Source organism: Mustela putorius, unplaced genomic scaffold (genome assembly GCF_011764305.1).
Source record: "Mustela putorius furo isolate JIRA1106 unplaced genomic scaffold, ASM1176430v1.1 tig00003836_pilon_pilon_pilon, whole genome shotgun sequence".
NCBI classification, from domain to species: domain Eukaryota; kingdom Metazoa; phylum Chordata; class Mammalia; order Carnivora; family Mustelidae; genus Mustela; species Mustela putorius.
The window spans coordinates 9,756,116-9,783,181 of NW_025421989.1; the positions used below are offsets into that span (position 1 = coordinate 9,756,116).

Below are 27,066 nucleotides of genomic sequence, written 5' to 3' on the forward strand. Positions count from 1 at the left end.
TTTGATGGCTCGGTTCTGAGTTCAACTCGTGCCCACACGCCGGGTGCTGCGTGGCTCCAGCCGGCCACACTGCAGAACCCGCCCCTGCATCGACGGCTGTCACGTCCAGGCAGGCCCTGTGTCCGGTTCCCACTGAAGTGCTGCTCTCCAGCCTGTGCTTCTACAAACTTGAACAGATCACGAAATGGGACGTGGACTGTGGCCCGAGTACATGCGAGAAGGAGGGGGGGCGGGGGGCATTCATACTCGGCTCAAGGGATCGCTTGCGGCGCTGTGGCTTGTCTCCAGCGCTGGGGCCTGCTCTTTCTTGCCTAGACCCTTATGGCTCCAGCCAGGACCTTCTGCTCTGTCCTCCCTGGGCCATGGCCTTGGCTGTCCGCGCCCCGGGGTGTGGGCCCGAGCGGGGCTCCCGGAGCACAGGGCGCACTCCCTGGATCTCCGTCTTCTGAGCACCGGCGGCCCGATGGCAGTGGCCACGTTCCCCTGTTCATTTCTCGTCGTGGCTAACAGGGTTCTTTTATGGAGGAGAAAATGACCACAGAAGAGTGAGTCCACATTAAATCCTCTCTCAGGAGGCAACTCTCTGTAGCTCCCGAAACAGCTGGCTGCAGGAAGGGGCGGGGGGCGAGGACAAGGCTGGAGCGGGGCAGCTGGGGACCTGACTCGCGACTCCACCTCGGACGGACGCGGTGGATCCCCGGACAGAAGGCCTGAGAGAAGCCCCCGCGGCGTTCTCGGCCGGCCGCCCGCATGTCCCCTGCCCAGTGGAGATGTCCCCGCCAACCCTCGGAGAACTAGGGCCTAGTGCCTAGTGCCCGGAAATGCATCTCTGCGCTGGGACCGAGGCCCGCCCTCCTTTGTGCTGCCCCTGCCTGCCAAGTACCCAAATGGAGGGGAAACTGAGGCCGCCTGTGGTGGGAGACACCACTTTCCTCTAATGGTGGACTTAGGCTCCAACACTTCCCAGCACCTTTGCCAAACTAGTCTGCCCAGTAGCAAAGATCCTTCCGCCATGCCTTCCCGCTCTCCTTTCCTGGGGTCAGACGTGCAGCGAGGTCTGAAGCTACAGCCCTCCCCCCAGCATCTACCCCATTTCTCCTGCGGGATTTCCCCTGGGCAGATCTGGCACATCTAACCTCCTCTTCGTCAGTGGTCTGTGGAGGACCTACGCTAACCCGGGGTCCTATCGAGATTCGTGCTTCTTCTGTTGGCTAGCCTGATTGTTGACCTTGGGCATGCTTGTCTCATGGCCCTGCCCCACTGGACCTCTCCTGCCGGTCTTATCAGGGAGGTCACTTTGTCCTATTCAGGTGCTCTGTCTTTCCTGATTACAAGTCTTGCTTCTTCTCTGATGTCTGTGGAGTACATAGTCTTTGATGATGGTGTTTTTAAGATTTAGATTCTGATGTCTCTAATTGTAACAGCACAGATTTAAGAAATTCCAGCAAATTGCACTTCTTCTTTGCTAGTCTGGAATTCCCTGTGGACCTGGGTGTGTCTTTGGTCTTGAACTGCAGAATTTAGGGTCATTCTGGGCTTTGTCCCTCTCAGTTGCACTGAAGTTGAGGGGTAAAGACACAGGGCTGTTGGGACAGAAGAGCAACTTCTACATTAAAAATGACCTCAAAAGTTTCCCCAGGCACAGAAGTCACTGACTCCATGATAATTCAGGCATCTCTCATTCAGATAGACCCACGAACTCTCACTAAATCTCTTAGCACTCCTTGTGGGGGCTACACAAACACGGGTCCTATCATTTCAGTTCACGACAAGTTATTTTGTTGAAATGGAATTTTGCCACATCAGATACTGAATAATAGTAGTGGAAAACAGTTGGAGCTCAACCCTGCTGTTTATTTTGAAAATGAATCCTCTCTACATAGGAAATGGTGACAGTATTATCTCCAGTGAGGGATATTGAGGGACTAGACGATGGGGCCACAGGGCCACGTGGCCACGCGGAGGCTGACTTCTCGACGCTCACAAATGTTTCCAATTACTTTGCACTGAGGAAGTATTACACTTTTTCTAAGTTTTAAAACAACAAAAAATGAACTCTGAAATAGCCACTAAACCATGAAAATGGGATACTCCCTGGACTGTGTAGACATTTAGCATTTAATCAACGAGGTAATGCTATGCTTGGCCTGGTGCCATCAATGCTAGATGGTGACCGATCCTGACGGCCTGTCTCCTCCACTGCCATTCTTTCTGTGATGTAGAATCTGATTTTCATCTTGCCTTCACTCATTTGCTGCTGGGAGGAGGGAGTCATTGGAAGCATGCCCCCCACCCCCAGCTTGGTTACCAGTGATGGTCAGCTTTCAGTTAGTGTTGTGTTGTGTTGTGTTGTGTTGTGTTCAATAGTTGGGAGAAACTGGGAGGGGGCAGCAGGAGAGGGACAAGCAGACTCCCTGCTGGGCTTGATCCCAGGACCCCGAGATCATGACCTGAGCCCAAATCAAGGGTGCGATGGTTAACAGACTGAGCCACCCAGGCACCCCAAAGATAGTCTTTAAAGTGCCCATATATATGTGTAGGCACAGAAGTAGCTCAAAGAGAAAGTAACTCTGTAACATGACTCTGTTCTACTTAAAAATATAAGGGGAAAAAAAATGTAAGGGATGGGGCGCCTGGGTGGCTCAGTGGGTTAAAGCCTCTGCCTTCGGCTTAGGTCATGATCTCAGGGTCCTGGGATCGAGCCCCGCATCGGGCTCTCTGCTCAGTGGGGAGCCTGCTTCCTCCTCCCTCTCTCTCTGCCTGCCTCTCTGCCTACCTGTGATCTCTGTCTGTCAAGTAAAATAAATAAAATCTTAAAAAAAAAAAAATGTAAGGGATATTTTACCTTTCTAAAGCTGATGGCTTTTTTAAAGGGGGGGGGAGGCAGCTAACAAAGGTACAACATTGCTAATCCAACATATGGAAAATATTAGTGACTAAGAAGTGAAAGAGTCCTGAATTACATCCAGGAGATCTCCCTGGTTATAATTATGAACCCTTAGGAAATCACTGATGTATAAATGCAGCAAGATGAGGCCCTCTGCTCTTGGCCAGAGGCGAGCAGAGACATTTTTTTTTTTTTTAATTCTGAAGCCAGTGATTTATATTTATAACACTTCCAAGCTGAAACTAGCATTCTCATTACATTTATTCATGAAAATGATAAATGGCCCATTTCCTGATGAATGAGCAGATTTCCTACCATTCATTGGAAAATATAGTACAAAAGGGGGAAAATGTCACTTAGCAAGGTATCTATATTCCTTTTCTTTCTGGACCACTGAAAATGACATGAAAAATGAGTGGCTTGTGATTGTTTAAATTAGACCTCCTGGGGCACCTAGGTGGTTCAGTGGGGTAAACACCTTGCCTTTGGCTCAGGTCGTGATCCCAGGGTCCTGGGATCGAGCCCCGCATCAGGCTCTGTGCTTGGCAGGGAGCCTGTTTCCTCCTCTCTCTCTGCCTGTCTCTCTGCCTACTTGTGATCTGTCAAATAAATACATAAAATCTTAAAAAAGAAGTTTTTTTTTTTTTTAATAAATTAGACCTTATCTCAGGGCTCCCAAACATAGGTGCTGAGATTAAGCAGAGCACAGAGGCACTAAGTTACTTTTGAACTTTCTGAACTGAGGCAGGGAGCAAGTCCTGTGAGCACAGCATGGAGACGGTCTGGAACAGGAACCTAGTAGCCCTTTGACCCGAGGAAGCAGGGCGGAGGGGGTCGCCAGTCCAGGGCAGTGGAATATGAACTGCGGCGGGCAGACGCGAGGGTTTAGCAGAGTTAAAAGCAGCAGCCGTCTGAGTTGAAGCTGAATTTGCTATGGGTCCTGGTAAAATGAATCACTTTCCAAACCTGCCATTCCTCATTGTTTTTCGGAGCTGCTCTTACATTTCAGCCTCCACACTGCCCTGTCTCACGTTCATTCTTGCCCACAATTCTCCGTCTCGCATTCTCTTCTCACAGTTCATCCTCTCCCACAGTGCCCTGCGCTCCCGGGATGCCCAGGCTCTCCTACAGTTTGCCTTTCCAGTTCTAGTCTCTGTTCTCGTTTTCTCCCACAATTCTCATCAGCTCCCTCAATTCTTACCCCCCCCCCCGCCAGGAATTTTTTCACTCTAAATTTCTATTCTATCAGTTCTTCCCACGGGTCTCCCTGCCACTCCCACAGGTTTCAGTATTGTAATTTCCATCTGCCTCATCTACAGTCTGACATTTTTTGCTAAAATAATTGTATATATTCTCTTTAGCAGTTCTTTCATAATTGGGTGCTCCCGTAATTATATGCATCTTTTATACTAGTGATCTCCCTCGCACTTCTCCATTGCCTGTCAATTTTATTTTGGTTCTCATAATTCTCCACTCTTAAATCTCTCTCATACACACACCTACCCCCAGTCTCTCATAATCCACCCTCATCTCCCATAATACCCCTCGTCTCCCACAATCCCCCACTCTGCTACAATCCCCCTTGTCTCCCACAATTCCCCTGCTCTATCACAATCTCCCTCATCTCCCACAATCCTCTGCTCCCACAATCCCCCCACTCCCACAATCCCTCACTCTCCCAGAATCCCCCCACAAACCCCCCTCATCTCCCACAATCCCCCTCATCTCCCATAATCCTCTCCCTCAATCCCCTCTCCCATAATCCTCCAGCTCACCCACAATCCCCTTCATCTCTCATAATCCCCCTCTTGTCCCACAATCCCTCTGCTTTCCCACAATCCCTCTTGTCTCCATAATCCCACTTACTCCCATAATACCCCTCGCCTCCCACAATACCCCTCGCCTCCCACAATACCCCATCGGCCCACAATACCCCATCTTCCCACAATACCCTTGCTCTCCCACAATCCTCCTCGTCTCCCACAATTTCCCCATCTCCCACAGTCCCCCCATCCTCCCACAATACCCTTGCTCTCCCACAACCCCCCTCCTCTCCCACAATCCCCCCTCCTCTCCCACAATCCCCCCATCCTCCCACAATCCCTCTCCTCTCCCACAATCCCCCTCCTCTCCCACAATCCTATCCTCCTGTCCCGTAATCCCATAATCCACCTGCTCTCCCACAATCCAGCTCCCCTCTCCCATAAACCCATAATTCCCTGCTCTCCCACCATCCCCCTTGTCTCCCCACAATCCCCCTTCCCTCTCCCACAATCCCCCTCCTCTCCCACAATCCTATCCTCCTGTTCCATAATCCCACAATCCCCCTCCTCTCCCACAATCCCCCCCATCTTCCCACAATTCCTCTCCTCTCCCACAATCCCCCCTCCTCTCCCACAATCCTATCCTCCTGTCCTGTAATCCCATAATCCACCTGCTCTCCCACAATCCAGCTCCCCTCTCCCATAAACCCATAATCCACCTGCTCTCCCACAATCCCCCTCCTCTCCCACAGTCCTATCCTCCTGTCCCATAATCCCATAATCCACCTGCTCTCCCACAATCCAGCTCCCCTCTCCCATAAACCCATAATCCCCTGCTCTCCCACCATCCCCCTTGTCTCCCACAATCCCCCCCCCCACAGTCCCCCTCATCCCTCACTGTCCCCTCCCCTCTCCTCTCCCACCATCTCCCTCCTTATCTCCCACAGTCCCCCTGGCTTTCCGTAATTTGAGTGGATTTGGTTGCCAGAGATACTTCGTTTTGTTCAAATTTAAGATATTTCTCAGACATAAGTGGAAATAAATTGTGATTTGAAAGGAAAAAAAACCCACAAATTTGTTTGGACTTCCCAATTGATGAAAGTAATGAAGACGAGAGCAGCAGCACCCAGGAATGTTGTAATTATCAAACTAGTGTCCCACGAATAAGGAGAACCAATGTTTTAAAAGTATTTTTTCTTTCAAATATTTATGCTCTATTATCAGTTAACTGTGATTAGACGTTAAGATTAATTAAGGGAAATTCTTCAAAAAAGGTAAAATCATGACTCTGATAATAATGTAAGATGAGGGGCACCTGGGTGGCTCAGTGGGTTAAAGCCTCTGCCTTCCGCTCAGGTCATGATCTCAGGGTCCTGGGATCGAGCCCCGCATCGGGCTCTCTGCTCAGCGGGGAGCCTGCTTCCCCTTCTCTCTCTGCCTGCCTCTGCCTACTTGTGATCTCTGCCTGTCAAATAAAATCTTTTAAAAAATAAAAAGTAGTTTTTAAAAAAAATGTAAGATGAACACATGATTAAAGATTTGATTTAACTCATCCCTGTGGGAACTAGTAAGATGGTACAACTAATTCTAAGGAGAAACCAAGAACAGACACAGAGATCAGGAAAGTTGAAATGAACTTGTAAGTGGAGACGAACTGGCCTCTTCCACCGTAGGGGAAGGGAGTCACTTGACCCTCCAGGGCACAGGATGTACACATCTATAATGATTCTGCATCCTTACCAGTCATCTACAACGTGCAGTGAAAGAGCTCAAAGACTGTCATGAGCTGGAGGCAGAAAACCAGGAAGGAAACAGCATGGTGCTTGCCATTGAAAGACAAACGTTTCTTGACACCATCGTATGAAAAACGCGGTTTTGACTGAGTTCTCTCACTGGCATGGTTGTGAGTGTGGGAGATCTTATGTAGCTGAAGGATAAAACCTTAGTGGGTTTCTTTGGGAACACAGGAGACTTTTAACAAACTTTTGCTGTTGGAAAACATTGGTAGAATTCTTGCAATCAGCACTGGCTTCCCAGTTGTCACGCTGCATAAAATGAGGTCTCCCAAAATGCATACCTCTTTGATATGCTAACCGATACTATAACAGAGAGATTAATTCCTGTTTGACCCCAGACTCCAGCACCAGTGTTGGCTTTTCTTTTTTTTTTTTTTTTCAAGATTTTATTTCTTTGACAGAAAGAGAGAGAACACAAGTAGGCAGAGAGGCAGGCAGAGGGAGAGGGGGAAGCAGGCTCCCTGCTAAGCGGAAAGCCCGATACGGGACTCGATCCCAGGACTCCAAGATCATGACCTGAGCTGAAGGTAGAGGCTTAACCCACTGAGACACCCAGGTGCCCCACCAGTGTTGGATTTGAAGACGGACCATAGTGTGGTGGTTTGGAAGGAGCTGGCTGCCAGCCCAGCTGTGGGCTTTGGACGCATCTCCTAAAAAGCCATTCTGACCTTGATGACATCTAACACTTCATGGGTTCTTCCCTTGTACTGGGCACCGTTGGAAGGCCCGGGTTTGTGCTAACACTCAACTTCACGATGACCCTGAGAAGTATCTTCTTCTTATTTCACAGCTGAGGAAATGAAGAAGCAAATTTAACTGCTGTCCCCCCCACCTCAAAACCCCCAACAGCTCCCCACTCCCCCGGGTGATACAGCCAGTAAGAGGCGGGCTTTAAACTCGGTTCTTTAACCCAGGTCGTTCAAAAGGTCCTATCTAGCTCTGAGTTTTACATCATAAAGTCAAAAAAATAAAGGTAGACGATACCAGATAAAATGGGATCAAGTTCATTAGAAGTTTGTTTTCCGGGGCGCCTGGGTGGCTCAGTGGGTTAAGCCTCTGCCTTCGGCTCAGGTCATGATCCCAGGGGCCTGGGATCGAGTCCCGCATTGGGCTCTCTGCTCAGCAGGGAGCTTGCTTCCCTCTCTCTCTCTCTGCCTGCCTCTCAGTGTACTTGTGATTTCTCTCTGTCAAATAAATAAATAAAATCTTAAAAAAAAAAAAAAGAAATTTATTTTCCAAAACTTATCTTTACAAGAAGATAAGGGGGAAGCATCAGGCAGAGGGAGAGGGAGAGGCAGGCTCCCTACTGAGTAGGGAGCCAGACCCATGGCTCAACCGCAGGACCCTGGGATCATGACCTGAGCCAAAGGCAGATGCCTAACTGACTGAGCCCCGCAGGTGCCCCTCATATCCGTACCTTTATGACTAAGAATAGGAACTGGAATTCTCAGTTGGCCTGGAATCAATTTGAGCTGGACAGAAGGGGAACGGCACCAAAAAGGAATCTTTGCATAAACCATGGGTGGTGGGCTTTGACCCACTTCATTCAGAAGTGGCATCTTAGATCTGTTGTACCGACACTGAAGTCAGAACACGAACCTTCAAAACTGCTCATATCCCCAAAGGATTCCCATTAGTCCTTTGAGACTGGTGAGGAGACCCCCGTCATTGAAAGAGAAGATTCAGCTTCACCAAGTATTAGCAGTTTCAGATCGATCATTTGATTTCTGAGTCTTAGAAGTCCGGCTCGATTTGATGTCACAAGTACGCACGTGCAACTATCCTGGTACAGGAAAAGAGAGGATGCTACGTCCCAGGTGAGGCCAGAGTGAGGCTGCACTTCGGCAGTATTGCTGATGTTTGGGTGACACCTGTCAGCAGGCTCGGCTCAGGGCTCTGGTTCAACTCGTGAATCGGGAGGAAAATATTCTTAGCTTCGCTCCTGGACTGGAAGCAGAACTCAGCAATACACTGCAACTCCTGTAAAGGCGTTTTTCCTCCTCCTCTGAGGAGGAGATCTCCTGCCGCTTTACGGCTGAAGCTTGTGCTTGTACTTTTGTGCATTTCCTCATGTTGCATGATCCTTTATTTCTCAGGACTTAGTAATGCGAAGCTTTAGACGGCTATTGTGCATGAGCTCCAATGACACATTCAAAAGGCACACATACTATAATGACACCCCTTACCATTTATCCAAAAGACACAGAATGTTTTGCTATTTAAAAAAATTTTTAGGGTGCCTGGGTGGCTGGCCCAGTGGGTTAAGCATCTACCTTCGGCTCAGGTTGTGATCCTGGAGTTCTGGGATTGAGTTCGGCATTGGACTCTCTGCTCAGTCTGCTTCTCCCTGTGACCCTTCCCCATCTCGTGCTCACTAGCTCGCTCCCTCTCTCAAATAAATAAATAAGTAAATAAATAAAATCTTTAAGAACTATTTTTAAATGTTGCTTTAAAAAATATGTTTTAGGGGCACCTAGGTGGCTCAGTCATTGAGCATCCGCTTTCGGCTCAAGTCATGACCCCGGGGTCCTGGGATCGTGTCCCTCATTGGCTCCAGGGAGCCTGCTTCTCCCTCTCCTGCTCTCCCTGCTTGTGTTCTGTCTCTTGCTGTCGATCTCTCTCTCTGGCAAAGGAATAAATAAAATCTTCAAAAATAAAAATGTTTTAGAAAGTAGGTGCAGTTTAAAAATCTCCAACAAAATTGGAGAGTCTAGTGAAGTCAGTGGTCCATGTTTAACTCTATATACCATTTATTTAAACCACACCTACTTTTTTCTTTTAAGATTTTTAAAATTTATTTGAGCAAGAGAAAGGAGAGCACAAGTGGGAGAGGGAGAAGCAGTCTCCCCACTCCTCACTGAGCAGGATCTCAGGGATCATTAAGCTGAGCCTAACACAGACACTTAACTGACTGAGCCCCCCAGGTGTCCTGTGTCTGCTGTGTTCTATAGATAGGTGCGGGGGAAGCGCTTTGAACAAAAGAGCAAATAGGGGCACCTGAGTGGCTCAGTGGGTTAAGCCGCTGCCTTCGGCTCAGGTCATGATCTCAGGGTCCTGGGATCGAGCCCCGCATCGGGCTCTCTGCTCCGCAGGGAGCCTGCTTCCCTCTCTCTATCTCTCTCTCTCTCTCTGCCTGCTTCTCTGCCTACTTGTGATCTCTGTCTGTCAAATAAATAAATAAAATCTTTAAAAAAAAAAAAGAGCAAATAACATCAACTTTTTTTTTAAGATTTTATTTATTTATTTGACAGACAGAGATCACAAGTAGGCAGAGAGGCAGGCAGAGAGAGAGGAGGAAGCAGGCTCCCTGCTGAGCAGAGAGCCTGATGTGGGGCTCTATCCCAGGACCCTGGGATCATGACCTGAGCCAAAGGCAGAGGCTTAACCCACTGAGCCACCCAGGCACCCCTAACATCAACTTTTTAAGAATAAGCTTCAAACACAAACATTTCCATCAGACCCATGTTATATTATTAAGTCCTGAACATATTAAGTCCTGAGCAATCATCTACAATGTTTTAGTAATTAACTTGACTTAATAGAGCCTGATAGCAAAAAGCAGACATAGAGTATCTTATTTAACATGGGGGAAGATGATTTAACATCAATAAAATTTTAATACATATTTTTCTATTTAGCAGAGATACCTCTGAAACATATTCTAAGTATCATATTGTGTTTCTGCCCTAAGCGTCCAGGTATAAATTCTTGTCTGTATCATCCAAGCAGTATCAGGAGTTTGGCAAAAGAAGGAAATACTAGAATTTACACACATCATCAATATGTCATTTAGGGAATTTATAGTGCACTTTGTTATAGTGAGAACAAATTTTAAAAGATGCATTTTCTTCATTTTCACACCATACAAATATAGCACACCCAAAACGCCATGTTTGTAAGTTCCTTAAAGTGAAATGTGTGGGGCCAAGCAATGAATTTAGGATTAGATTTATGGGTTTTATCCCCTTGGTTATAGTCAGACGAGAATAAATAAGGATTGTACCAAAATGGCTGCTTACCATCTAAGGAACACCAAAGTACCTCACTGGTTTTGAAATCGACCACGGGAACCTCGGAGCTCATATATACTGTAGAATTTATGTTAAATGGACCTGTTTCTACTAGAATGCACATAGGTGTCTTTTGGGGATTTTCCCAGAGGCCAGGGGGTGAATGCAGGTAGGTTATCAGGAAGATGATCCCAGGAAATATTAGCAAGGGAATGGGGAAGTGAGAGAGGGAGGAGAAGGAAGCCAGTAAAGAATAAATAATCAGGCCAGTTTCCATTCTGGGCGTCTGGAGCTGTATCCCCCTGGGGAGCCCTGGGAGACCAAACAAGAGATCAGGTGCCCGGTGTTGAGTCACCAGATCCCTGTCCGTCACTGGGTGAGCTGTCCTCAATGATTCTAAAACCCTCTGACAAAGAGTGCCAAGTATTCAAGGTCAACAGCCTTGACAATCAGTGGAGAGCACTGGAAAACTGGGGCGGGGGAGGGGGATGTCTTGATGGCATCCGCTAGAAAACATTTGGAAAGTTCAACTGATGAAAATCAGCTTGGGTGATGGGAAGGATGCCGATCATGTGCCTTCATTCTTGCTCCATCTTTATGTCTTAGTCCCGTTACCATCTTAAGGCCAACCTCAGGCTGGAACTTTCTATACCTGTTTTCTCACCCGTAAAAGAGAGGCCTGGACCACGTGATCTCGAGCATTTCATCCATCTTAAGGTTCTCTGTTTGATGAAAATGGAACTCTTCTTTGCTTGAAAGGGTCAGTGCGGGCTGGCCAGACTGAGCAAAAGGTAGGAGGTAGAATGTAATAGTGTTTGAGTCAGGACTCCTCTGATTAGGTCCACATAGGGTGCAGGAGATAAACACTGACTATCTCAAGTTCAAAGGAAGTATATTAGAAGAATCCAGGGACTCCTAGAGATGGAGAGCGGCATATAGATACAGTCCTTAAAGGAACAGAAGAGTCGTCAAACTAGAAATAGAGCTAGAGAGATAGTGATATGATATAGACAGAGGTAGAGAAACAGATAGATATATAGGTGAGATAGTCATAGTTATAGAAATAGAGATGTAAATATATAGCGGTATTGTGATCTATAGATACAGAGATCTAATTATACATATAGTGATAGAGGTCTAGTAATGGAGTTCCAGACGTGTATATACGGTATTACATCATTGAGGATGTATAGCGAGAAATAATTAGACATACACAGAGAGTGATAGACATGTAGTTAGAGATGTATGGATACAGGCAGACATGAATATAGTTACAGTTGTAGAGATAAAGATCCTGTGATACTGGGTTATATATATGTAGCTAGATACACAGATTGTGTATACGTACAGGTACAGATGTGGATACAGATACAGATGCAGGTAAACATTGATACGGGACCACCTAGTCCTTGAGCATCTGCTCTCTTTCCGCTCCATAGCCTTGTAGCTCCTGCTCCTGCTCCCCGATCAGCCCCCTGCCCTAACTTCAGCTTCAACATGGCTTGACTTGTCCCACTGCCACTCTCCAGCCCTCACTGCTCACTGACTAATGACCTCAGTGGCCCTAATCCACAGTCCTGGAGAGGAAAAGCATGGCTTTTATATCCACCCCTGTCCAGTCAGCTATGGCCAAGGAGTGGTGAGTCACAGGGCACAAACTTGACTACTAAGACTACTACATTATTAGGATTGTAGGATCTAGTTTTAAAACTGGGGGAGGGTGGGGCCCCTGAGTGGCTCAGTCAGCCACTCACGTGACTCTGGATTTCGGCTCAGGTCATGATCTCCAGGTTGTGGGATCGAGCCACATGTTGGGCCGCCACACTCAGCGGGGAGTCTGCTTGAAATCTCCCTCTGCTTCGGCCCCTTCTCCTGCTGGCTTGTTTCTAAAATGAAATGAATATTTTTTTAAAGATTTTATTTATTTTGTTTTAGCTATTGTTACTATTTCATCACATTTGAAACCTGTGCCCATCTGATTTTATTTGAAATATTTTATTCTACAAGAATTTTTATATCTTTTTTTAATAAATTAATCTCATTTTCTTCTTTTTTTAAAGATTTTATTTATTTATTGGACAGAGACACAGCAAGAGAGGGAACACAAGCAGGGGCAGTGGGAGAGGAGAAGCAGGCTTCCCGCCAAGCAGGGAGCCCGATGTGGGGCTCGATCCTAGGACCCTGGGATTGTGCTCTGAGCTGAAGGCAGACACTTAATGACTGAGCCACCCAGGCACCCCTAAATAAACTCTTTTAAGATAAAAGTTGGGGAGTGAATCATAAGATGTCCAAGCACCCGAAAATATGCCTACTTATTACTCCTGAGAGTGCTGGAGGTGTAGCCCTGTACTATAAGAGGGGCGCCTGGGTGGCTTAGTGGTTGAGCCTCTGCCTTCGGCTCTGGTGATGGTCTCAGGGTGCTGGGATTGGGTCCTGTATCAGGCTCTCTGCTCCCCTCCCCACTGCCTGACTCTTTGCCTACTTGTGATCTCTCTTTCTCTCTGTCCAAAAAAATCTTAAAAAAAAAAAAAAGTATGAGGACACCTGAGCAACCAATGATTAAATTTTCATTCCAGTATAGCTAACATGCTGTGTGATACTAGTTTCAGTGTACAGTATAGTGATTCAGCACTCCTATACATTACTCAGTGCTCCAAGCCAAGACAATTTTCAAGATTTCCTATTTTGTCAAAATCTTGCCATCTCAAAATTGTTCTAGAAAACAGTTCATGAAAGTAGGGGATAATCCAGGAGCAGCATTTATACATACAGAACCCAAAGAATTTATCTTCTTCCTTCCTTGTTTCCGCAGCTCCCCGAAGTACTTCTGTTAACACACCAGTAATTCCAATATATTTACATGTCTGTCACCCAGGGCAAGGGATTATCTCTTATCCATCTTTACATCCCCCAAAATCACAAATGTAGTTCCAGTTTTCCAGTAGTAGCAGCTTTGAGTCAGCATCTGTACTTTTAAGGCCCACATCGATGGAGGTGCTCGACTTTCATTGTGTCAGATTTCCATAGGACAGAAGAGACAGATAAGCCTGGCAGGGGTACCCCAAAATTGGGGGGTTTCTAACCCCCAAGAAAGACAAAAAGAAAAGCCCTCGATGACTGAGTGCCTTAAAAGTTGCAAACATGAATTTAGTCAAAGTCAAGGGTGCTAACATTTCACACAGTGAAATTTCATTCGCAGGCAAGAGATTTTTCTATATAGTCGTGACATTTAAAGGGTCATATATCATAGGTTCTGTCAACTAAAAATCAACAAAAGCCATGCTGATCCTCACCAACCTATAAAATATTTATTGTTTCTGGTGGTGAACTGACCTTACCGCGGTGAAGAATGAAGTCTGAATTCTGACTCCCAAATCTATGTTCTTCCCTATGTGGATACATGACCATAGATGAGACATAACTGCTCTAAACTTCACGTGCCTCAAAATCTGTAAAATGGCATGGTAACTTCTACCTTGTTGTCCAGAGTAAATACTTACCCTGATATAATAATAATCATATAATAATAATCACCCCACAAATAGCAATTTCTCTTCAATTATCAAATGGGAGATGCTACGAGCTGGCAAAATTTGAAGGAAAATGAATCCCAGTGTTACTTTTTTCTCTTTTTATCCCACTTTCATTTTTTTTCTGCTCCGCAAGAGGTGTGGTCCATTGTGTGGAAGTCCAGGCGTTCTAAGGACTTTGTGTTAGCTGGCCAGCCCCGGTCTCCAGGGAAAAATAAGCTACAGACTATCCAGTGAACACATTTCTGCCAAGTGGCCCCCATAGGGCCTGGCACTTTGTAGCTTCCAGATAAATGTCTGAGCAAGAATGGAGGGAGAGGACAAAGAAGGAAGGAAGTCAAAAGGTGGTAAAACGGAAGGAAACACTGACAGTGGTTGGGGTTTTTCTTCTGCCGTGGGGCTCCAAGGACTAGATCCTTGACGGGCACAGGATGAAAAAAATGCAGTGTATACCTGAAGACACACCTTCCCATACAGAATATAGTTGTGTCTGCCTTGAGAATCTTACATGTCTTCATTGACTTGTTTCATGGAATAAGAAATGGAAAGAAAAACAGACTGGGAAAACCCATCCATTTCTTGAACATGTCACTACAATTAACATAGACGATGATGAATTAAGAGGTGCCATCTTCCTCTTCAGCAGGAATGGTGATCAAGAAAACGTGAAGTTCAGGGGCACCTGGGTGGCTCAGTGGGTTAAAGCCTCCGCCTTCGGCTCCGGTCATGATCCCAGGGTCCTGGGATTGAGCCCCGCATCGGGCTCTCTGCTCAGCAGGGAGCCTGCTTCCTCCTCTCTCTGACTGCCTCTCTGCCTACTTGTGATCTCTATCTGTCATTAAATAAATAAAATCTTTAAAAAAAAAAAAAAGAAGAAGAAAATGTGAAGTTCAGGTCACTTGGGTGGCTCAGTGGGTTAAGCCTCTGCCTTCGGCTCAGGTCGTGATCTCAGGGTCCTGGGATCGAGCCCCACATCAGGGTCTCTCCTCAGCAGGGAGCCTGCTTCCCCCCCCCCCGCCTACTCATGATCTCTGTCAAATAAATAAAAATCTAAAAAGAAAAGAAGAAAATGTGAAGTGTCTCAGGTTCCTGGGGTCAAGCCCTGTGATGGGGTGGCCTCCGCACTCATTGGGGAGTCTGCCTGAAGATTCTGTCCCTCTGCCCCGCCCCATTCACACATGCTTGTGCTCTCTCTCTTAAGGGAAAAAAAAAAGAAAGAAAGAAAAACATGAAGTTTGAGGGGAGGGCCATGTGATGGAAACAGAGACATGAACTCATCCTATGTGGGGCTTTGGGCAAGGCTCTTCACACATTGGAGCTGTTTTTCCATTTGTAAAACGTTGGAGCCTGTCCAAACCAATGGTTCTCAATCTTGGTTCGCCATCAGAGCCACCCTCAAAGTTTCTCTGCGTCCCTAAGCTCAAGCCATTGTTCATACATTAGAAATTCTGGAGGTGGGGTTGGGGCGCCAGCAGTTTCAAAGCTTCCCGGATGATGTCAGTGTGCAGCTGAACTTGACAACTACTCGTCCAGGTGATCTCTAGGCTGTCATTACCGTAAAAGGTTCTCAGACAACCAGCACAGGCATCACTTGGGTTGTTTTTAGTAATCAAGACACAGGCCTTACTCCAGAGCTACCCAATCAGAATATGCATTTTAACAAGACCCCCCACCCCCGCTAGCTAATTTGTACCGACCTTAAAGTCTTTCATCTGATCATGCTTTGCTTCCAGCGCTGCTATTTTAATATAATTTTGGATCTCAGCGCCAGGCACAATGTAAGTATGGAAAGGTCTACATGCGTGCGACAGGCCTGTATACTCCGGAGACAGAAAAATATCCCGTCACACCTGTAACGAAGGGAGCTCCGTGAAAATAGATTGAAAACAAAAGTAGTGCCGTAAAAGGTGCAGATGAGAAATTCTGGAGGTGGGAGATTCTGATCAAAGATTGCTTTTCCTTTGTAGAATGCAGCGGGGCCCCCCGAAGAGCCGTGCTCTTCAAAGTCGGCAACGCCAGTGTGATTATTAAAAACACCTGCCTGTCCATGGCCGTTTGTATCCCGTGTCTTCTCACCTGGCCACACATCGCTTCCAGGCTCCTTCGCTGTTCCTCATGCTCCCTGACTGCGTCTTTGTGCACAGCTCCCCTCGGGAGATATTAAGTGAGTTGGCCGAGGAGAGTTTGACCACTCTAGAAGTTTCCTGTCGTAACGCTCATCCCCTCCGTTAAGCCTAGAAGAGAAGTCTGCTCTGATAAAAGCAAAAAAAACAGAAAACGGCATCGATTCTATAACCCAGGGCTAAGAAGCCAGAAGGCCCCCTGTGTTAGGCTACTCCTGTTTTATTAGGACTCTTTGGAGTGATGGTTTATGTGGAAGAGGGAGTGGTCTGGGTCAGCATGTTTAGGGAGAAAAGCTCCTAATTGCCGATTTAATGCCGTTTCTAGACGGCATTTGGTGCCCTGCCCAAATTCCCCAGGGCCTTCCCGTTCTAGTAGGACTTCAACAGTCAGCATCGACAAGGCCGGGGGCTGCCTTTGGCTGTCAGCACGGCAGGCACAAGTCCCAGGATTGGTACTCTGGTGGAAGCCGTCCCGCAGTGACTGGAGGGCCGTTTTGGAGGAGCTCAAGTGCAGGGCCATGTGCTAGGCTGGCTCTGGGGTGACGTGATATATACTTGCCGGTTTCCTTCCCTTCCTGATTGACTCCCCACCCCTGCCGGTGTCCTTGGGGGCTGCAGAGAAAATCACGTCCCCTCGGCGCCTTGCCTCACGGTGTGCCTGTGGGGAAAGCCACACGAGGACACATTTTAGATTCCATTTGCTTCAAGATATTTGCAGGTACGCGGTTCATACTTCATATGCTTTCCTTTCACTTTTCATATTTTCAGTAAATCAAAGCTCTTTTGGTGTGAATAATGGCCTGGAAGAGGTCATTGTATTACCTATTCATGAGACTCATTTGACATCTGAGGCCACGGAGGAGTGAGAAGATGAGAAAGAGGATTTCTAGAACAGCAGAACGCAGCGGTGAAGGGCCCTCCTTTCCAATCCCAGTTCTACACTTGTCCATTGTATGACCTTGGGTAAGTCACTTAACCTCTCTGACTCCGTTTCTTGACACTTCAAAAATGGGGGAACCAATGATCACTACCTAGAGTCGTGGGTGTTGGGTCAGATGATGCATGTAGATGGTTAGGACGGGGCCTGTCACTCTTCTCTAGCAACAGCTCAACGGCCTAACTGGTTTCTAACCAAGGACACTGAATCCATCAGGATACCTTCAACCATAAAACCAAAGATCCAATTAAACACAATTTAGGCCAGTAGGGAGATCCATTATGGTGTAAATGAAGACTCTCCAGCAAACCTCTTCCTGGTCTAAACTTCTTACATTTTCTTGGCTAGAATTAAGGCATATACCCACTATATAACCACGAATCAAGCTCATCAAGACGAATTCCCCTTTCTTCATACTCTTCATTTTATATCTAACCCTAGTCGTAGGGGTGTTGGAGAACTATTGCCATGTAATGGATTGTCACAGTAAGCCTCGGGAGCTTGGCGGGCACCGCTGACCTTGGCTGAGCTCATTCATGTATCCGTGGATTGGACGGCTCTGTTCCACCTGTTCCTCGTTCTCCTTGGGCTACAATGCTGGCTGGGGGCATGGTCTTCTGCATCCCGGAGAGAGGCTCAAGTGTCTTACGACCTATGCTTGGAACTGGCAACTTGGTTAACTTCTGCACTTCTGCCATTGGTCAAAGCAAGTCACAGCCAAGTCCCAAGAACAGTGTGGGGAGCTAGGCTCTCCCCACTGTGAAACGAAAGGGTATGGATGCAGGGAAGGGGTGGAGGAGGCGCCAGATGCGTGTCCGCCACTAGTTTCTGCCCTGGGAATTACATTTCCCTGTCGTCCTGTGGTCCCTCGTGAGTGAGCTGTTGCAAATGAGCATGGAAGGTCACGTCCGATGAAGGGGTTGCCCAGGACTTGGTGAGCTTCCAACTCCAGCAGCCCAGCCCGTGATTTGCAGTTTGTGGAAGAACACCTAGCAGAGTACGATGAGAACCGAAACGAAAGGAGTGTGGAAGTGTTCTGAACTAGCACCCTTGTTTCCTGCTTGGACTCCCCCAGATTCTGAAATCCGAGCGCAGGTATCACGGAAACCTGCGGCAAAGCAGCGGTCTGCAACAGATGGCGCGACCTGGTGACTGACCAGAGGGAAGTGCTCGGAGTCTGCGGGAAGTTTCTGTGTGAGCAGAGCGCGGAGGAGGATGCGCGGGTCGTGCTGGAGGCGGGTCCCAGCCAGATGTGCGCGGCCCGCCCCGCCTCCCCTCGCGCGCCGGCCCCGCTGCGCCCGGAGAGGAGCTGCCGCGCGCCTCACCAGGGCGCCCCCGCCGCCCGCTGGGACCGCGCCCGGGAGGAGCCGAGGCCCCGAGCGGCCGAGGGAGAGCGGAGGCTGCCGGCCCGCAGCGCCCCGGAGCCCGCGACCTCCCGAGAGGGGGTTCAGGAGGAGCGGCGCTACGCGACGGAGGGAGGCCCCGCGCGGAGATGCCGCCGCACTGGGCCCTGGCGCTCCCGCTGCTGTTCCCCTGGGTGGCAGGTGGATTAGGGAACGCGGCCAGGTGCGTGTCTGCTTCTCGCCCGGCCTGAGCTCCTCGTCGGGGCGGCCACTCTCCTTGGTCCCTCCAGGCATCCCGCGGGGGTGTGCGCGCTGAGACGGGATTTCATCAGGTGCCAGGCCCCGGGCGCGCACGGGCTTTCCTCCCCGCGCCCCGTTGGCGAGGCTTGTTCCCAGCCCCTCCGCACCAGCTGCGCCCCACCTGGCGGCGTCGGGCGGTTTCTGGGGGAGGGAGGCCCTGCGCGCTGCCGGGTGGGTGCCTTCTGGCTGGGTGGTGGGCGCGCATCTACTGGGCCGGCGGGGGTGCGAGTGGCGGCGGGCGGGTGGGTTCTGTGCCTGCGTAGTTTTGTGTTTTCCGTTCTAGCCGAAGGGCACCCACTGATTGTCAGTCGCTGGTTGTGCCGGCAGAGCAGGGGCAGAAGAAACAGGGCGGCAGAGTAAGCCTTTGCTGGGCTGGGACTGAGCCCGCTGGGAAGGGGGCTCTACTCAGTGCCTTTCTGATTAAGGTTAATGAACTGGAAAGAGGATGTCGTTGTCAGATGAAATCGAATCGTTTTTCTTACTCTGACAATTTAGAATCTGAAGCCGTTTCTCTACTGTTGATAAACTGGTCCGAGCCGTGAGATCAGCAAAGCCCCTTGGTAAGCACAGGCATACTGGTGCCTGGCACTGTTCTAAACACTTTAGGGCTATTAACCCACTTGAGTGCCCGTAAATTCTGTGTGATAAGTACTGGTATTATAATCCCCGCGTGGTGGAGAAGAAAAATGAGTCTCGGAGAAGTTGAATAACTTGCCCAAGGCAGCATGGCCAGTAGTAAGTGATGAAGTGGGCGTTCAAACAGGGCAGCCTGGCCTCTGTGCCTGCTCTTCTCCAGGGCAAGAGGGCAGCCTTTAGGAATCAGTCCCAGGAAAGGCTTTCCTCGTTCTCTGGCTGTGATCTCTTGCCTTCTGAAGTGTGCACTCCAGCAGCGTTTCTCCTGTGGGGCACGGTGGACCTTTTGCGATGGGCTGGATGGTTACTGGTTGGGGACGGTCGGAAAGCTGTGCTGTGCGTGGTAGGATTTGGAGGACTGCCTGTGGCCTCCACCCTCTAGTTTCCCGAAGTGCCCTCTCCACAAAACTGTCACCGGCCCTTGCCCAAGGTGCGGGTGGGGGGCACTGACTCAGTGCCCTGCAGAGATTTGTTTAGTCAACAGTCACTGGGGAGAGCGGGCAGAGAGCCTTGGTTTGGAACAGGCTTCTGAAAGGTGAGCCTGACTATCTTTGTTTGACTTACAGGAAAAAAATCTTTCATCAGCCAGCCACAGTATTAAGGGATTTTGAAGTTCAAACAGAACAAACCTCAAACCAGGTTCTTAGAATGTAGGATCGTAAGTTTCAATTTCCTTTCCACAATAAAAATGTAAGCAGATGCAATTTGCCCATAGTCACATTCTCCTTGAACATTGGAGGCTCTTGAATTGTTAGAAAGCCCCCTTAAGAAAGACCAACTGCTTTTGAGAAACGAGATTAGCAGTTTCCTAGCAGCCAGCAAACGGACCTCCAGGAGCTTCACTTTCAAAGCGCCACCAAATTAAACGAAAAGCCAGAAAGCCCCCCAATAAAGCAAGAAATACTAAAATGAAGATTCCTTGTGAGGCTTCTGCAGGTCTGTGGTTTTCAGGATGTGAAATGTGCTTTCTTGACACACAGTCTGCTTCCCAAGCTGGTGTGTTTATGACGAGGTAGGGTCTTCGGGAGCTGCCTGGACCCTGTGTTCCATGGGGGCTGGTACTTTTACAGAAAAGGCAAGGTGCTCACTGTTTGTTTCCTGGGGCTTCACAGCTTGCAGTGAAGCTGTGACTGCTGTGTAGAGATTTCGAACATAAGCACTGGGGGTTTAAAATTTTGTTTAAAAAAAGTTTTTTTTAGATTTTTAGAAAAGATTTTATTTATTTATTTGACAGAGATCTAGTTTGCTCTCACTCTCTATCTCTGACAAATAAATTTTTTAAAATCTTTAAAGGAGCACCCGCAGGATCTGTGGGTGGAAAAGCACCCCTTGCGGATACTGGGGCAGCGGTGGAAGTGGGCCCTTGTTCCTTGGTTCGTGAACATACTCGCTTCATCACTACTGGAGGTATTATTTACCCCCAACTTTAGCCAAGAGAGGCAGACAGAGAGAGTGGGGGAAGCAGGCTCCCTGCTGAGCAGAGAACCCGATGCAGGGCTTGATCCCAGGACCCTGAGATCATGACCTGAGCCGAAGGCAGAGGCTTAACCCACTGAGCCACCCAGGTGCCCCCCCCGCACCCCCCCCCCACATGAAATTGTAATACCACCCTGAACCACCTTCTTTTGGCCAGCGGTGACTTTCCCGCCACTGCACACTCGTTCTTGCAGTTTGGGGCATTTCTCCTGGTTCCGGATAGTTTCTTTCATCTTGTAGGAGTGGAAATGCGACCTTGCAGGGGAGGGTTTGGCGCTCAGAGGGTGTGGGGGGGGGCAGCAGAGATTAGGTGAAACCCTAGACCTTTTCAGTGCTGTTTGGGCATGGGGTCCATTGGCCAGTCTAGAATATTTATTGACCAGAATTTCCTGTCCACAGGGTTCCAGGACCTAACACTGGCATCTTTTGGCCTTGAGCACATAAGATAAATAGTAATTTTGCTATTCTTTTCACGTTTGGAGCAACTCCCTATTTATAACATATTTCTGTTATACATTTTTTCCGTCTATTCAAATAAAAGTAACATGAGATGAAGGAATGAGTGGGTTTGTGCTGAGGGTCTGCACTCAGGGAGAGTTGCCCACTTTCTGTAAATCACACCTGCTTTGAGAACTGATTCCTCTCAGAGCCCCACTAAGGAAGTGCCATTGTAATAATTTCCCACAAACTTTATGGCTTTAAAAAAAAACAAAACACAGGTTTATTATTCTCTTAGAGTTCTGGAGATCAGAAATCCAAAGTGAGTCTTAAGGGGCTAAAATTAAGATGTTGGCAGGGGTGTTCCTTCTGGAGGTTCCAGGGGAGAATCCATTCCTTGTCTCTCGTAGCTTCTAGAGCCTTCCAACAGTCCTAGGCTTGTGGCCACATCACTTCAATCTCTTCTTTGTCACCTTGCCTTTTTTTTATCTTGGTCTTCTTCCTCCCTTACCTACAAGAAACCTGTGATTATACCAGACCCACCCAGATAACCAGTATGGTCTCCTTATCATAGAATCCTTAATTTGATCACATCCACAAAGTCCCTTTTGCCATATATGGTAACATTTACAGATTCTAAGGATTAGGTAGGATCTGGACATCTTTGGGGAGGCTATTATTCAGCCTTACACAGGAAGTGAGAACTATGAGTCGCTTGTTTTAGTTTTATGGGTTGGATCTTATTTTGAAAACATGATTTTAGTGATATGTGAGCAGTTGAGATATCATTTGTCTCTTATTCTTGAAACTAGAATTTGTGGAAATATCCTCAAAACTCAAGAGCTGAGTTTTTCTAGGAAATACTGAGCATGAAATATTCAGTTACAACATAGAAATCACTTCTGAACAGCCTTATTTCAATAGTTTCATTGGTTTAGAAGATACTACAATCCTGTTTATATGTGATTTATGTGCATATAACCTAGGCTGCATAAACATTAAAATGAAGATAAGGATATTACTTAGTCTTCATAAATCAGATTGGCGTTCAGCAAATACTGGTGAGATTCTACTATGTGTAAACACTTTTCAGTGTGATTTCAATGACTTATTTCATCAAACCTACAAAACAGATATTGTGCCTATTTGACAGACGTTGGAATGGAGAAACTTGAAGAAGTTTGATGAATTTCCAAGAACTTTATTTGATTTGATTTTCTGCTTTAAGAGCAGTGCCATTCCAACATTCCACAGTTTTTTCTCCAAAAACATTGGATACGTAAAAGCTGAAGTTTTTGCAAAATGCTTTCTCATATGTTATCACCCATGATCTTGTTTGGCTTGACTCCTGCCCAGTAGGACCCAGGGATGTGTATAGAAGAAGTGAGGGGTTTCTGAGGCGCCACCCTTCCCAGAACCACCTCCTTCCTCTAAGTTTACATTCTCTCAGAAGCAGACTCTGAGGTCAGGATTTGAGTGTACGTGGTTTATTTGTGAGGGGACCCAAGAAAGTTCTAGTAGGGAAATAAGTACTATGGAAATAAAAAGTTGTCACTGTGATTCAGTCCTGCTGGGGAATTCTAGAAGACAGTAAGATACAAGCCTCAGAGCTAACCACCCCTGAAGGCGAGGGAGCTGAGATATTTAGTCATTGCTTGAAGGCTTCTAAGTCATTGCTTGAAGGCTTCTAAGGAGGAACAACGTAATAGAGGTCTTAGGACTTAGAAAGGGCAAACAGATACTGAAGTATCACTTGCATTGTCAGCCATGTGTAAATTACAGATCAGATCCCATTTACAGATAAACAAACTAAGTTTCAAAAGATTAAGCAATGAAGTGATTTGCCTAAAGTATCACAGTGAACAGGTGGCAGATTCAAAAGCCATGGCTATCTCCCAAGGACAATTAGATTACTTCCCATGGGGTGGTTTGTCCAGATTAATCAGCAGTACATCCGGTTTTGTCCGTTAACTTGCTGGGTCTCAACATACTGGTTCCAATAACCTGTTTTAAATCTGAAGGTCTTGCTTATGAAAACAAACAAAAGGCAAAAAACCCAATATTCTAAACCTAGTTAAAATTAAATCACTTCAGGTTCAACATTAATTGAACAAATGACATGCCCAGACAGTCTCCTGAATTCTGGAGATTCATATCTATCTGCTGCCCCTGCTAAACAACTTGGGAGGGCAGGCAACATATCGGTCTTTTTTGGTAAGTGACGTGCAGGGTAAGGGTTGTAACTCTAGCTCGTAGAGCAGTTCCTGGCACATAGTAGGTGTTGAACAAAAATCTTGGTGCATTTGAATGCCCGCAGGACTCTAGTGGAGAGGCAAATAATGTTACTCACATATAAATAATGTGTGTTTATACCTCTATATATAAGCATTCAAAAGAATAAATATGTATATTTATGTTTTTACATATTACACTTGACCTATAATAGGTGTGAACTACATGGGTTCACTTATGCATGGTTTTTTTAATAGTACAGCTCTGTGAATGTATTTTCTCTTCCTTCTGATTTCCTTAATAACATTTCCTTTTCTGTACCTTACTTTATTGGAAGAATGCCATATATAATACATATACCAAATATGGGTGAATCAGGTGTTTTCTGTTACTGGTACAGCTTCCAGGCAACAGTAAGCTTTGGGTTACATTGCAGGGGAGTCAAAAGTTACACAAGGACAAGTATTATAGTGCTTACTTCCGAGCAGCTACTGCATAGGAATAAATATATGGCTGGCTGGGTCGATACACAGCTGCAAAAGAGACACAAAAGGAAGGCTTTGGCTCCAGACAGGAAGTACACTGGCCGGCATCTAGGGGCGCCAACCCAGTGACAGCCAGGAAGGCGAGCTGGAAGCAGGCTGCGATGAGCCCTGTGTGTTGAACCAAGGAGCTTGGGCTTTGTTCTGAGAGTGCAGAGTAGAGCAGGGCGTTGCAGGCGGTGTTGTATAGAGATAACCCCATGGTGACCAGTTCACACTCACAATGATCCTGCAATCACACCAAATTATCTTTAAGGTACTGCACCAGAGTTTAGTGAAATTGGCAGCCTTTTTCCGTTCCAAAGGTAGACGCTGTCCGTGTACTTAGAATCCACTGTAGCTCAGACTGGATGAACACAAATGCAGAAAGAAAACTCAGCACACCACAGCAGCAGCCATCCTTAGGAAGACCATTCCCTTTGCTCATTTCCGGGCACGGCATGTGGCCATTCAACAAAATACCCCAAAGCTCAGAGATTTAAAACATTTACTCACTACCCCTCACCGTTTCTTTACGCCCGGAATTCCCGAGAACTTTAGCTGGACGGGGAGCTTGGGGTTTTTCATGAGGCTACGGCCAAGTTGTTGGCCGAAGCTGTAGTCCTCCAAAGGCCTGACTTGGGGGGCTCTACCTTCCTGGCAGGAAGCCTCAGCTCCTCGTCTCATGGAACGCCCCGTGGGGCTGCTTGAGTGTCCTCGTGGCCCGGCAGCAGATTTCCACATCGCAAGAACTCGGGGACGGAGAAGGTGAGAGTAGCTCTGCCTCACCCTCCGTCCACCCCCACTGCGGCCCCTTCCCGTGAAGCCGGGCGGTCAGCTCATCCCACGTCCGGAGAGGGGAATTAGGCTTCCGCCCTTGGAAGGTGGATTTTTTTTTTTTTTTAAGATTTTATTTATTCATTTGACAGAGATCACAGGTAGGCAGAGAGGCAGGCAGAGAGAGAGGAGGAAGCAGGCTCCCTGCGGAGCAGAGAGCCCGATGCTGGGCTCCATCCCAGGACCCTGGGATCACGACCGACCGACCGAGCTGAAAACAAAGGCTTTAACCCACTGAGTCACCCAGGCGCCCCTGCAAGGTGGATTATCAAAGAATTTGCATGCATATTTTAAAACCACATCACACCTTCTGGTTTTCCTTCTCAGCCTCTTTTCCAGGCTCACAGAGTGCTGTCTCTGACCACATTTCCTATCTTTTTCCCTGCCATCTACATGTAGGTGGCTTCAAGGTGTGACTCTCCAGCCCCACGCTCTGCCCACTGCATTCTTCAGCCGTTCATTGGAATGTCCCAGTGAGCGTCGGACGTCCGAACCGCGCTCTGGATCGGCTCTCCAGAGCTCACGGCCCCCCTCTCACCCATCCTCCCTGCTCCGGGACAAACGGTGTCCAAACTGGTTCAAGTCAAAAACCTGGGCATCCTTCCTGGCAACTCACTCTTCTCCCCGCTCGTATTCACTCTGGCACTAAATCCTATCGCAGACCGAGCCTCAAGCCCGTCTGCTCCTCTCTCTTCCGCCTGCCACCAGCCAGTCGTGCACCATCACCCCTCGCCTGAACCCGCACGATAGCTCCCCTAGCTGCTGCTTTTGCCCCCTCTAGTTCACGTCCAGAGGGGTTCCTCTTAAAACTTAAATCACATCATGTTAGCCATCTCCTCAAAGCCTTTCAGTGACTTTGTATTGGGTTCCGAATAAGATCTGTTCTATTTAAGATGGCATTGCCCATTTCTCTAACTCCTCATTTTCTGTCATTCCCCACCGTGCTCGCTGTGGATGGCCACTAAAGGAGCGGCCTGGAGGACACCTGCTTCATGGACTACCTTCTCTTCCTCATCTCACTTCCCCACCCGCCCATCCATGTGCCTTTACCTCATAGACAAGCCAGTCACGTTCACCTCCTTGTCTCCGTCTGCTTCTGGGGGGCCCACACTAAGACCTCACTGTGCCAGATTTCCACCCAACTCCTTAGCGTGGAGGGTAAGCGAGAGAAACAGGAAGCAAGGGAGGGTGCTCAGCTTTGCTCTACTGTTGATGACATGGGAAATTTGAAGGTGGAAACACACACTGGTACGCACTTGATAGCAAGGTGTTTATCTTTTTTTTTTTTTTTTTTTTTAAGATTTTATTTATTTGAAAGAGGGAGAATAAGAGAGCACGAGAGCGGGGAGAGTCAGAGGGAGAAGCAGACTCCCCACTGAGCAGAGAGCCCGCTGCAGGACTCGATCCCGGGACTCCAAGATCATGACTTGAGCCCAAGGCAGTCACTTAACCAACTGAGCCACCCAGGCGCCCCAGTAGCCAGGCATTTGTTGGCAAGCAGCTGAGATGCTTTGGGCCGTTCCTGGGACTGTTGGACCCAGACTCTGTATGTTAAAGATGGAGGAAATCGGAATTAATCTTAACCAGTAAGGTGCACTGGACTTGCCATACTGGGAACTCTGATGAAAACAAAGGGAAAAAAAAACTCGTAGCTGGACCTATGGTCCCTATTTAGAAAAAAATGTATTTCACTCGTTTGGCCACATTTAAACATATTTAAACATCAGCAAAAGAAGTTCTAACTTCTCAATTTGTCTTGGAGAAAGACTATCATACAGTTTCCTGGATCGTGACCAGAAGCAAGCACACTAGGAATTCTGGCACGGTATATTTTCACAGAAAATAAGGAACCCCATGAAGAAACACTACACTACTTACACAATCCCTGGAATGTTTTTAAATTAACTTCAGCTGTGGAGACAGCGATTCGTGATTAATTTGATCAGTGTAGACAGCAAGCTGTGTAATGCGTTAAAGGAACTGGGACAAGCGAACATTCAGCTCAGACTCCCACAGCTCGGGGCCGCCTCCGCACAGAGACTCGCTCGCCTACACGGACACTTCCCTGCCTCGAGACCAGGCTCCCCGGGCCTTCTATATGCCAAACGGTGTTCAGCAAGAGAGCTCTGGGAAAGAGGGAATGCTGCTGGCTTGTCCACCCAGACCTTCCGTGATGGCAAAGGTTCCTAAAGTCCTTTTGATTGATTACGCCACGTTTATCAGGTCCCATGAGGTTGGGC

The 27,066-nt window shown here is 47.7% G+C and overlaps 1 protein-coding gene and 1 long non-coding RNA gene across 7 annotated transcripts in view; both read left to right on the forward strand.

Annotated features, from left to right (window-relative positions):
• The window catches only part of LOC101688095, a 39,612-nt gene extending 22,540 nt beyond the window's left edge, over window positions 1-17,072 (forward strand). For both annotated transcript variants that reach the window (XR_199919.3, XR_001180574.2), the window contains 2 exons: window positions 15,954-16,150; window positions 16,878-17,072. This is a non-coding gene — a long non-coding RNA (uncharacterized LOC101688095). The remainder of the gene's footprint in view (window positions 1-15,953; window positions 16,151-16,877) is intronic.
• Window positions 17,073-17,149: 77 nt separating this feature from the next.
• Window positions 17,150-27,066, forward strand: part of EGFL6 (EGF like domain multiple 6) — a 59,655-nt gene continuing 49,738 nt past the window's right edge. Inside the window, exon 1 of one of the 5 annotated variants that reach the window (XM_004758842.3) lies at window positions 17,150-18,612. In XM_004758842.3, coding sequence (XP_004758899.1) covers window positions 18,539-18,612 — 74 coding nt within the window. In that variant the 5' untranslated portion in view covers window positions 17,150-18,538. The remainder of the gene's footprint in view (window positions 18,613-27,066) is intronic. The other 4 variants (XM_045089305.1, XM_004758843.3, XM_004758840.3 and 1 more) reach the window with 4 other exon arrangements.